We start from the raw sequence: 12,440 nt of genomic DNA, 5'->3' as shown, positions 1-12,440 counted from the left end.
GGTTATTGTCTGCATAATTTTCAGTTGTAACAGTATAAGGCATAATGTATATTTAAATTGTATTTAATTCCCAGAATTTTATATAGCGATAAAGTAATTTGTTTAGAAATACAATATCCAACGGGACAAAGTCCCAGTTGCAAAATAGGGTGTAGTAGAATATCAAAAAAAATAAATAAAATAAAAAAATAAAAGTTATCTAACATTAATCATAAAAATATAAGTAATGCAAGATAAAATGGCATGAGTACAAAACAATAACAAATAAATAAAATAGATAAAGTAAATAACATAAAAGTTCGATAATATTTGTTATACATCCAAATTTTTGTGTTATTCATGGAATGAAACAATATATTGTCGAGCAAAGTGAAATGTAACTGACAGCAGGGCAATCGGTTAAATCATTAATAAAAATAACAAAAAGAGTGGCCCGAGAACTGTACCTTGAAGAACTTCCAAAGATTGATGAAAAAATGGATACCAAATGACTCCAATTTATTATTAACAGTTTGTAATCAAGTTGATCCAAAGCTTTAAGAAAATTCTTTCTATATTTGTCGATATTCCTTGAATTTAATTTAAAATTAAGTATGATTGATATTTAAAGCCTTTGCAAAAACTAAAAGTTCAATTATCTTTAATTCTCTTAAATCCATATGTTAGCCATTTTTTATTTACCCAAGATTTCACTTAATCTCACCTAATTGATCAATTCACAATAACTGAGATTAGTTGAGATTTCACTAAACCATTTAGTTCAATTCTTATTTCTTTAAAATAGTTATAGCAATGTTACTTGTAGACTTAAATTTATACAATTTATTCTTTACTTTGGCCTTATCAATAATTTTATTGTTAAACCCAGATAATGTCCATTTTTACGACATTCCGAAATGGAAAAGATATTATAACGAGTACTGAGCTGGCTGACTCATTTGCCACATATTTCTTGTCTGTTTATTCGAATTTGCCTGCATGATATCAATACCTCAAAGATATTTTGTGATTGTACAGTATGTCACATGTTCATCAGATCAGTGAAATTGACTAAATTATCTATAAAAAAATTGAAACCAAAAGCGATACGCGGGATACGATGGGTTGCCACCTTATATACTGAAGGACTGTGCAGAGTATCTTAAGGCACCTCTTTGCACATATACAGGGTGATTCAAAAAACAGCTGACAGACTTCTAGGGTAGATAATACATAAAAAATTAAGACGAAAAGTTTTAATAAACATAGGGTCGTAAATGCCTCCTTAACGAGTTACAGGGCGTCAAAGTTTCTGTAAAATTAAACATTGTCTGCAATAATTCCAAAATGCCTGAACATTTGTATTTCAAATTTGCTATGCGTAGTTAGCACCTTAAGACCAATGTTTGATGTACTGCTCAAAATTTTATGAGCAACAGTGTCGTAGAGACGGGGTCAACGTGACCCTTTTTTAAAAATATTTTCTACGCCACTGCTAATTTTGTCAAAAGGGCACTATTTTTGTGTAAAGTGTTCAATTGTCTATCGAATTGGTCTCTTGCAAAATTTTGATTAAAGCAACCATTTTTAAGAGAAACACCTTTGTAGAAAATTTGTAAATCCAATTGTACTTTCATTTATTTTAGTTTCGCATAGTAGGCTTGTGCTAATCAAAATAAAATTAAACATCGCCTGTCACTAATGTCAATGTGTACAAGTGAGTTAAGTAAACTAGATTATAAGCTTCTTTTTGTCATTTTTACGCTTTAATTTTAAGGAATCTTTGACGCCCTGTATCTCGTTAAGGAGGCATTTGCGATCCTATATTTATTAAGACTTCGTATTAATTTTTCATGTATTACTTACCCTAGAAGTCTGTCAGCGGTTTTTTGAATCACCCGGTATAATTTGATTCTCATTACTCCAATACAGAAATCAGGGGAAAAGACTAATAGTGAAAATTAGCATCCAATTGCTGTACTCCTAGTGCCCGCCAAAATCTTTGAACAAATATTGTACTCGGTTTTATGGAGGCATTTTAGTAATACAGGTAGCACCAATTAACATGGTTTCGTAATAAAACGTTGAATTAGCACTAATTTATTGACATTTACGCATAATATATTAGATGCATTCAAGGCAGGCATGCAGGTGAAGACCTTTTATATGGATTTTAGGAAAGTCTTCGACATAGTAGATCATGACATTTTGATAAGAAAACTGTGGATATGGTGTGGCTGATGTGTTAATAAAGGTGTTAATGTACTCTCTAGTATCGTACATTTATTGTTAAATTGCCATCTTTCCGAAAAATTAACGTAAATTCGGGTGTGCCTCAAGGCTCAAATTTGGGACTGCTTTTGTTTTTGTATTTCATTAACGACTCACCTGATGATATACTGTGCAACACAAATCTTTTAATGTTCGCTGATGATCTTAAAATATTTAAACCTATAAGATGTCTTAATGATGTACTACTTTTACAACGTGATATATTAGCTTATGAGTGGTGCATAAAAAATAAACTCCTCTTTAACATCATTAAGTGTCATGTAGTAACGTTCACTCGTAATAAACAGCCAATTTTGTATACCTATAAAATGAACAATTTGTTAATAATGGGAAGGATCTAGGTGTGGCAATTGATTTTCAACTATCTTATAGGAATCATATTGAAAAAATATGTGCTTCCGCCTAATATAAAAAAATATAATAGGCCCCCGAACTACAATTATATTCGTACTAATGATTTATGTAGGGAATTTAAAGTTAATTTATGATATAACCAGCGAATAATAGCATTGTTACTATTCGGTTTTAAAGTGCTGAACTTTTTCATTCATTATTCCTGTTTATCCTATCCTATCTCTGGTAAATTTCAAAATTCCCTCTAGAAACATGAGAATGCATGAATCTCTCCATGACCCTTTAAGAAGAACTACAAAAAATTATGCTCATATAGTATTGATGTTAAGACTGTTGAATCAGTTTTCGTGTAATAACGGTCTAATACCGTACGTAACATTTATTGTTGAGAAGGTCTCGTAATGTTTTGTGTACCTTTGCATTGTCTACACCTCTGCAGATTGTGATTAATTTGATTACATTTAAGTATAGTTTGCTTATTTTGTAAGTCAGTCTCGCATATTATAAATTCTTTATTATCTTACGATTCCATGTAATTATAAGCAACTTTGTCTGTGTGGAATTAAATAAATAAATAAGATTCCTTCTATAAGGGTAATAGTCCACGTGCTCACGTACAAAGAAAAAAATGATTACCAGCAAGCTGTAACTTTGCGAGCAGCTTAAGTTTGACGAGTCTCCCAAGATTTAACTACGAGGAAAATTCAACAGTGGTAAGTTTTCCCGTGATTTTCAGGAAAACATGTCAATCTGGCATAGACATGGAATGTTATGACCAGCACTTTTTTTTTAGTTTAAATGAAAGATATATTCTTTTACCCCCCAAAAAATTTGTTCCACAAAAATGTTGGGTATTTTGAGTTTGCCCGCCACCCCAAATATGTCGATTTGGTGACATTATGGTTGGTGACAACCAGCAAGCTGATTTTTCTGGGAGGGTTTGGTAATAAGATTTGAAATGAAAGTATCTTATTGTCCGACAAAATTCTTGAGAAGTTTTTGCAGTCTGACGCCCCGAATATGTCGATTTAACGACAACATGGTTGGTGATAACCAGCAATCTGGTTTTGATTTTTTTCTGTAATAATTGAAATGTATAACACAATAATATACTTGTCTGCCAAAAAGATTGGAAAGTTTGCCTTAAAAATGGGAAAAATAACTATTTTTGTGGTACATAATGTCCATTCCGCTATAAAATAATTAATTTTTTAATGTTGTTAACAGGAGCAACAGAAATTCATAAATAATTATGGCTATAAAAATTAATTTAATTAATCTCCATCAAAATAATTTCTTTGTTCAAAAAACTTATACATGTGTACATTTTATTTTATAAACTATTTAACTATTTTAAAAAAAAATGGTAACTGTAAAATGAATGCATAAATTTTTGCTCGAGTTTAAATTAAAATTTGCAATCTTGTTTTGACAAACAGTTTACACATAGTTTTGTTCTTGAAAAACCAATTAAACCAATTTTAAAAATATTACACATTTATCAACGCGTTTATTAAAAGATTGTCTTGTTATAAAGTATAAATCCTTAATGCAAAATGACTGCAGCATTTAAAACCTGCTGCCAAAGTTCTTAATAGGTGTTTATAGTTTCTCCATAAACAACTGATTTCATGAAACCCCAAAAACGGAAGTCTCGGCATTCTCTCTCACATTTATGTACATAGAATTTAAATTAAGATGTAATTTTAGGTAAGAATAATACTTAATGGACAGTAGCATACAACTGATAGCAATAAGACAAGTGGAATATGTTAATTATTTGATTTTCGTCCAAACTTAAGCAACTTCACCGCTAAATTAATAATAAGTAGGTACTTACTTCATTGTAATTTAATTCAACAGCATTGGAAGTTTCAAAGCCAAATATCTCGAAAACGGTGCGAGACAGCTAGTTTTATAAAGTGTAGCTTTTTTGTTTGAAAAAAGTTGGAAAATAAGAATTTGATACCAAAGATGAGACACCTTAAAGTATAAAAAAGTTATGTCATTTTTAACAAATTCAATCTACTGCAGCTAGCGCCCTCTATGAACTTTAACCAAAATGTGAACACATTTCAATTCCTTTACCCAAACCTTAAAATTTTGTGAGGATATTTGCATTTGTTAAGGAATAAATGAAAAAAAACTAAAATAATATTTTACATTTGTATCTCTTTAACTATCAACTTTTGGACTAAGGTAAGTTAGGCTAAATCGCAATATTTTTGTTTCGAGAATCTACCCATGAATTTTGACCTATTAGCTCGGGACCACCTCGTATACAATTTTTTTGTAATTGTATAAAAAAATAAATTTAAATTAGTCATATTTATTTTGAAATTTGAGAAATTTAAACAAAATATTTTTTATTCATATATTTTTTTTATTAAATATAAATTTTTCTTCTACATCATGCGTAAGTATTGAAACCGCAAAATTTTATAGTTTAATTTTGTCAGACAAGCAAAAAATCCGATAATTTTGTCGGACAATTAAATTCTCAGACTAATGTTGCATTTTTTTTAAATAATGACACTTTTGTCCGACAGCTGGTTATCACCAACCATGTTGTCGTTGACATATTCGGGGCGTTGGACTGCAAAAACTTCTCAAGAATTTTGTCGGACAATCAGATACTTTCATTTCAAGTCTTATTACCAAACCCTCCCAGAAAAATCAGCTTGCTGATTGTCACCAACCATAATGTCACCAAATCGACATATTTGGGGTGGGGGACAAACTCAAAATATCCATTCTTGTCGGACAAATTTTTTGGGGGGGTCTAAAAAAAATATATCTCATTTAAACTAAAAAAAAAAGTGCTGGTGATAACATTCCATGTCTATGCCAGATTGACATGTTTTCCTGAAAATCACGGGAAAACTTACCAGTGTTGAATTTTCCTCGTAGTCAAATCTTGGGAGACTTGTCAAACTTAAGCTGTACGTAAAGTTACAGCTTGCTGGTAATAATTTTTTTCTTTGTACGTGGGCCCGTGGACCATAATTTTTTGTAGCGATTTACTGTATCATAAAATTCGCTTCTATATTGGATGGGTGTGACAGTCAGTATTAAATAGTACCAAATATTATAAATAATTGAAATTGCACTTTTTGTAATTGTAATAATTAGTTTACAGTATAATATAAGTAATAAATATACAAAGCAAAATCAAATGTAAGCACCATGATCTATTATAGAGGTACAGTTAAACCAATTTTTGAGGATGTGTGTTTTACATGTAAAAAATTGTCCTTTGGGAATTGTGGAACCTGCATTTGAATCACAACGAATTGAAATATATTTATAATAAATGCATATTTATTTTATTATCAATTTGTCTCTTTTCTTAGGGTGAAACGTGCTGTAAGTAAGATATCGAGCTAAACATTTGGTTGGTGAAAACAGCCAAGGGCAGTATTTTATGTTATACTTTATTTTATGGTATTTTTATTTATTATAAATAAAATTATGCACTCTCTTTGCTCATTCTTTAATAGCTAGAAAATATAGTCCAGTTCACAAATATAACTGCATATTACATTTTTATTGTTAATGAGTTTGACGATGTACATAAGTATAAATATGTAAATAATTTTAATAAAAATAATTGTAAAAAATTTAATGTAATTAATTAAAATTTTAATGTTAAATACCTACTTTGTTATGACAAATAAAATGTAGTATGTAGCTATAATAACAAACATAAAGGTACATCCTTTATCTGGTTTTATTAGTACCTATTTACGTAATAGTTATTCTAATTATCATAATCATTCTTTTGATAATTGATACCAATTCGCGTACATCATTACTTAAATATGTATATAGAGTTGCCTATTCATTAATCATATTTTGAAAAATTTTACCAAACATCTAAAGGGTGGTTTATACTGTAGATAAAGCTGTGGATGGGCCATAAGGGTAGGTATCTAGTGACTTTAAGAAAGGTAAGTATTCATGCGCCATCTGTAAGGCTTTTTATTCTATAATAAAAACCAAGGTAGTCATCCAAATTCTGAGGTAGTCATCATCGGTCGAGTCATCGGATTCCACATTTCTTCAGCTCTATTCGATATTTGTAAGATGAAAGGAGACCTGTAACTGAATAATCGTCATAGTAAGTACTTGCCATATCACGGTTTGGGTATGCTTTAATAAATATGTGTACCAAGTTTAAATGAAGTCACTGCAGAGACCAGTGAAGTTCATTTAGCCACTTATGCTCTCCGTAAATTAAAAATCGAAATGGTTAATAGTTACAAAAAAATTAAATATTTTTTTAATCCAAATTACTGAACAATTAATTAATGTGTGGTAAAGTACTTAGAGCATATACTACATAGAAGAAACACTGCTTGTTAAAAAGTGTAGACGCTGTAGAGAAAAAGGGATGTACTTGTCTTTGGGTAATTTCTCTTTCTCTAATTGCTGAGGAAGGAGTTGCATTAGCCAATCACATGCCTGTGCGAGAGAGAAATGAGATACCCAAATTATCTTTTTCTTTCTCTGTCATTCGTCTACACTTTCGCCGTAAGCCTGCTTCCTTCATGTAGTGTCTGCTCTAATGGTTATAGTATTTACCGTATATTTGGCAACCCTGGTACATTTATAAAAAAAATGAATTAGAGAATTCTAAGGAACTTCTGCATAACATCTAAATACTTCCAAGTCTATTCATCTATGCCAGAGGAGCCTTTTTTAGGAAAAGGTGCAAATTGTTACAGATTAAAAAAAACCTCACGAAAGCTACTCCTGTTGCCAAATTGCTCCTCAATTCTTTTAAGAAATGCAACGATGAGATATAAACAGCTTCTTGTTTCAAATACCTACATACTCGTACTACGACACCGCGCCGCGCGCGCGCCATTATTCTATGGCTAGAAATTGGCCTCAATGATTTGGGATCGAGGGGGATTATCCCTCTTTATCCTGCCTCATCTCGTGTAGGCCTGGACAGCCTTCGTAGGTGGGCCCCATCCGTCGTCTACCCCGACCGCAAATGCGGCCGGTGTAGGCGCTTTGTGGGACCTCCTTTTGTCCTGGCTGGGCCCCGCCGGCTAGGGCCCTTTCTTCTGGCGCTCTTCTTGCTTCGCCGGCTCGTCTGTGTAAACCCCGGGGGTAGTGTCATGTTTATGTGTGGTATGGTTGGGTAGGGTAGTGCGGCTATGCAGCCTGGGATGCGCTTTGCTAAGGTGGCCCTTAGGCTAGCGCGGGAGGGGAGGGGTAAGGAGGGTATGGGGGGTGTGTGTGTGTGTGTGTGTGTGTCGTTGTCTTCGTTTCTTGATCCTGGCTGTCTCTGAAACAGAAAAGGTTAGCGGGCAGGGGGGGGGTCATTGGGGTGGTCACCCAGGGTCAAAAAGTTGGTGTCTAGGTCTTTTGTGTTTGTCGGTCACGTCGGGTACGTAGTCAACGGCTTGCCTGAGGAGGGGATTGTCATGTCTAGCGGCTACGTCAAATCGTTTCTCCGCGTTTTGTCTTATTGTCTGTGTAGCGTTTGTGTATTGTAAGTCTCGTAATATGTCAGTGTTTCTTACGTACCAGGGCGCGTCGGTGGCCGTGCGGAGGGCTATGTTTTCCACAGCCTGTAATGACTTTAAGTGGCTTTTTGCCGCGTGACCCCACGCCGTGGAGGCGTAGGTTAGCTGCGGTTGAAGTACCACCTTGATAAGCGTTCGCTTATTCCTTAAACTGAGGGTGTTTCCACCTTTGAGTAAGGGATAGAGCCTAGCCCTGGTGGTCTTCGCTCGCGCCACCGTCTCCACGATGTGCGGTTTCCACGTGAGACGCTGGTCCATCGTCACGCCCAGGTATCGTGTTTGTCGATTCCAGGAGATGGGTTCCTGGGATAGTGTCAGTCTGTCAAGGTTTTGTGGGATTTTTCGTTTGGTAAAAAGGATAGCCGAACTTTTGTTGGGATTAATTTTGACTTTCCACCTGTTGCACCAGGTTTCAAGTTGGTCTAAGGAGCTTTGGAGGAGGTAGACGGAATATCTAGGATCTACGGATTGGGATGTGATTGTCAGGTCGTCGGCGTATAAGTATATGTTGGTGTTGGGGGGATGTGGGATGTCGGAGTTGTAAATGGTGTATAGGTGTGGGGACAGGACGGTGCCCTGGGGGACACCGGCCTCCATGGGACGGGTGGTGGAAAGGGAATCTTGGATTTGGATGCGGAATTTTCGGTGGTGTAGGTAGGATTTTATGAGTTTGGTAAAGGATATGGGATATTGGTTGGTGAGCATTTTCATCAGTAGGCCTTCATGCCAAACCGTATCGAAGGCCTTTGCGACGTCCAGGAAGACAGCACCAGTGTACTGTCCCCTGTTGAAGGCCGCCGTGATGTGCTCGGTAAGGCGAAGGATTTGGAGTTCAGTGGAGTGATTGGGTCGGAAGGCGAACTGCTCGTCTGGAATGACTTGCAGTTCTTGGGAGTGGGTTCTTAGACGGGTTAGGATAATTTTTTCTACCACTTTGCTCATAGCCGGGAGCAGGCTAATGGGCCGGTAGTTGGATGGGATGGTGTGATCTTTGTTGGGTTTTGGGATAAGGATTATGTTTGCTGTTTTCCAGCGGGTAGGGAAGTGTCTTAGTCTGAGTGTCGCGTTTGTTATGTTTAGTAGGGCCATGAGGCCCTTGTGTGGTAGTCGTTTAAGTGTCGTGTTATGTATATTGTCGGGTCCGGGGGCTTTTCTGTTTTTAAGTCTGCGTATTGTCAGTCTTAGTTCGTCAGGTGTTGCGGGGGGGATTATGTCATTGTCTGGCTCTCTGTCGACGCGTCGGGCCGCGCGCTCAGCCACTATCTCGAATTCCTCGTCTTCGCCGGGCAGCTGAGGCAGTCTACACTGCAGTTCCAGGCTATCGGCGAAAGCCTCGGCCATTTCCTGGTTCGTGTAAACCACCCCCACACTACCGTGGATTGGAGGAATTTTACGGCGAGCGGTCTGTCGCAGGGCCCTCTGCGTTTTCCAGAGGCTTCTCCGACACCGACTATACAGTGCTGTTGTGATGCAAATAAAGTATAATTTATGATTATGACAAAGAAGACTTCTTAAAACGAATTTTTATTGGTACTGGTCAAGGATATTTAATATCCTTGGGTACTGGTAACGGATATTGTTTTTTTCATAGAAATTTAAACTCACTTTTATTCTAAAAAAATAAAACATACATAACTCCAATTTCTTTATTACGGTCATAATAAACTTAAAATTTAATTGTAAAATTATTTTCCCTGTCGTTTCTGTTCTTCGAACTGTATAGGTCTACTCTGTTCTAAAAGTTGCCAACTGAACTACTAAACGGTCAATCATAATCTGACAGAAATGTTTAAATAGTGAATAAAAAAACTGTTATGGCGGTGCAGTGCAGCTTTCTTAAAATTGTCTTTTGTACTTGTTATGGCACTGCTCTGATAAAAAATCTGTCCCGAAAAGAACAGAGGTATATACTCTTCCCTATATATATATGACTCTTCCAAATTACCTTCCTTATCTGACAATCACTTCAAGGTCAATTGAACACTGTATTCTGGATTACGGTAAGTTATTTGGAATCGCAAAATTTGTTATTTTTTTGCATATTTCACTTTTTCGTATATTTTAGTTTTTTTGTAGAATTCACGGAATGGGAAATTTGTTTTATTGGTTTCGTGACGTCACAAGTTAAATTTTATTTCACTTTTTGCTACAAAATTTTAACCTAAGATTAAGTAGTTATTTTAAAGAATTTGGGTATATTTGTTATAAAAATTGTTTTAAAATCACGTGAAAGTCGTTCCCAAATAAATTAAATATTTAACTGTATTTAAGTACTCCCTTTATTAAATCCTAATTATATCTCTGTTACGTATTTTTCTAACTTAAAAGTCCCTTTTTTTACTTTTACTCTTGAAAAGCAAATGTACAAAGTGCAGAAAATTCACATTTTTAATAACCATAATATTATTTTTCTACGTTAATTGAATAACCTACTAATTACAAAAATATAGGAATGTTCTAGATGTACTACTAAATATCTCCAAAAAAAAAAACGAAATGCGAATATGTATTTCAAAATAGCGAACTTCACGGCAGTGAAAATTTACATTCTATATTTTGTAATGTAAACGTACCTTAATCTGAGGAAGACACCAACTGAAAGCATCAAAATAAAAATAACCTTGAAATTTTAAATAACCCTATAGTTGGCAATATTGCTTTTAGCCAACGAAATGTTGGTTATGGAATATTTGTCAAAAATGAAGGCATTGTGAACGGTTATTTTAACGTTTAAAAGGACAATCTCAGATCGGGTTGCCTGTAATAATTAATTGTAAAATCAAATTTAGTCTACAATTGTGTGATAAATTTATTGTTGTGTTCATATATTTTATGTACGGGTACAATTTTGTAGGTTAGAAACCGAAAACCGGTTATTCCGCGGTAAATTCAAAAATTTATTATTGAAAAACATGTCAAAACGCCAAAAACCAGACCAGAAGCAGTTGTTTAATAGTCTAGCAAAAGACTTTCATGATTTGGTCAGTAATAAACAAGTCTTACGAACATCAGTAGAAAATTTTTTAAATAACTTAATTGACGAGATGACATTAGGAATAATTTTTGATTTACATCGTAAATATAAAACAAACGCTTATGATTTGGAAGAAGATGATAGTTGTGAAGAGGATGATTCGGGGGATATTGATATTTTCTCTCAGCATAATTTAAAAAAGATTCAAGACTGTAACTGCCCTAATTGTGATAGGGCAGTAGCTGCTACCCGATTTGCACCTCATTTAGAAGCTTGCATGGGGATGGGTAGAATTAGTAGGTCACGTAATGCTTCCAGGCGAGTGGCGAACAATAGTAATGATAGAGACAATTCTTATGGAGGAATACCAAGTGATGACGATGATGATGTAGACTGGAATTCTGGAGACCGTAGGAAAAAGAAAAAAGAGAAAAATGGTGGCAAGAAAAATAGAGGTAGTTAATTTTCTATTAAACATGTTTTTCTTTTATTTTCTCTATGCTGCTATTGTCTCAAAGTTTTTTTATATAATGTCTGATATACTTTAAACAAACTGTACTTAATGTTTTAGGGACTCCAAAAAAGGTTTTGGAACCAGATCCTGTAGAGTCGGTGAATGTTGATGTTGAAGGAGACGATGACGATTTAACAAATTTAAGAGATATACTTCACTTGCAGGATCATTCCAATAGTACCTCTCCGGCAGATTCCGCTTCTAGTTCAGGATCGATAAAAAAGAAAGACAAGTCGAAAAGTAAAAAAAGTGCTAAAAGAGACCGGACTTCACCCAGTTCGAATACATCACTAGAGTGAAATAATGGAGTATTATTAATTGTGATTCTAATTTAGATCTCTCGTATTTTGTCCAAACTTATATAAATTGTGCAAGTATATTTATATATCGCGTTATTAAGGATTAGGGCCGTACTTTATGAAATATGGATGCATTTCATTATATAGAACTTTTTATTTTTTATTGTTACGTGTAATTTTACAATGTCGTATACACCATTAACTGTATTATCTGTCAGTTCTTAGATTAAACATATTTATTATGTTTTCCTTTTTGTGACAAGCCCAATTTGGTATATCAAGTAAGTACAATTAATTAATTTATGTAGAAAAATACTACAAAAAAGTTAGAATATGGCATACTATTGTGGATGTGGAAAAATTAATAATTACCAAGAATATTTCTTAAGGGCCATTGAGAGTGAAACTAGGCTAAATGATTCAATAAGTACTCGGGAGAAACAGTTTGTATGAATGTTATTTGTACATTTTTACAAAGTTTTACTTTT

At 34.4% G+C, this 12,440-nt stretch overlaps 2 protein-coding genes across 2 annotated transcripts in view; both read left to right on the top strand.

The window, feature by feature from the left end:
- LOC108913897 (serine/threonine-protein phosphatase 4 regulatory subunit 3) overlaps positions 1-6,106 on the top strand; it is a 37,044-nt gene extending 30,938 nt beyond the window's left edge. Inside the window, exon 7 of the mRNA XM_018719551.1 lies at positions 5,979-6,106. The gene's annotated coding sequence lies outside the window, so the exon portion shown is untranslated. The remainder of the gene's footprint in view (positions 1-5,978) is intronic.
- Positions 6,107-10,854: 4,748 nt separating this feature from the next.
- Positions 10,855-12,113, top strand: LOC108913900 (SAGA-associated factor 11 homolog). Its single transcript, XM_018719554.1, has 2 exons — positions 10,855-11,594; positions 11,711-12,113. Exons 1-2 carry the CDS (start codon positions 11,078-11,080, stop codon positions 11,950-11,952), a joined length of 759 nt encoding a protein of 252 aa, XP_018575070.1. The 5' UTR covers positions 10,855-11,077; the 3' UTR covers positions 11,953-12,113.
- The last annotated feature ends 327 nt before the right edge of the window (positions 12,114-12,440 follow it).

The sequence above is a fragment of the Anoplophora glabripennis genome, unplaced genomic scaffold (genome assembly GCF_000390285.2).
Source record: "Anoplophora glabripennis isolate ALB-LARVAE unplaced genomic scaffold, Agla_2.0 scaffold775, whole genome shotgun sequence".
Taxonomy (NCBI): Eukaryota; Metazoa; Arthropoda; class Insecta; order Coleoptera; family Cerambycidae; genus Anoplophora; species Anoplophora glabripennis.
This window is presented reverse-complemented; position numbering and strand designations above follow the sequence as displayed.

Bases quoted from the DNA above. Each gene is read 5' to 3' on its own strand.
- LOC108913900 (XM_018719554.1), top strand. From the start codon at position 11,078: ATGTCAAAACGCCAAAAACCAGACCAGAAGCAGTTGTTTAATAGTCTA. The intron at 11,595-11,710 runs GTAGTTAATTTT...TTAATGTTTTAG, and splicing joins TGGTGGCAAGAAAAATAGAG to GGACTCCAAAAAAGGTTTTG.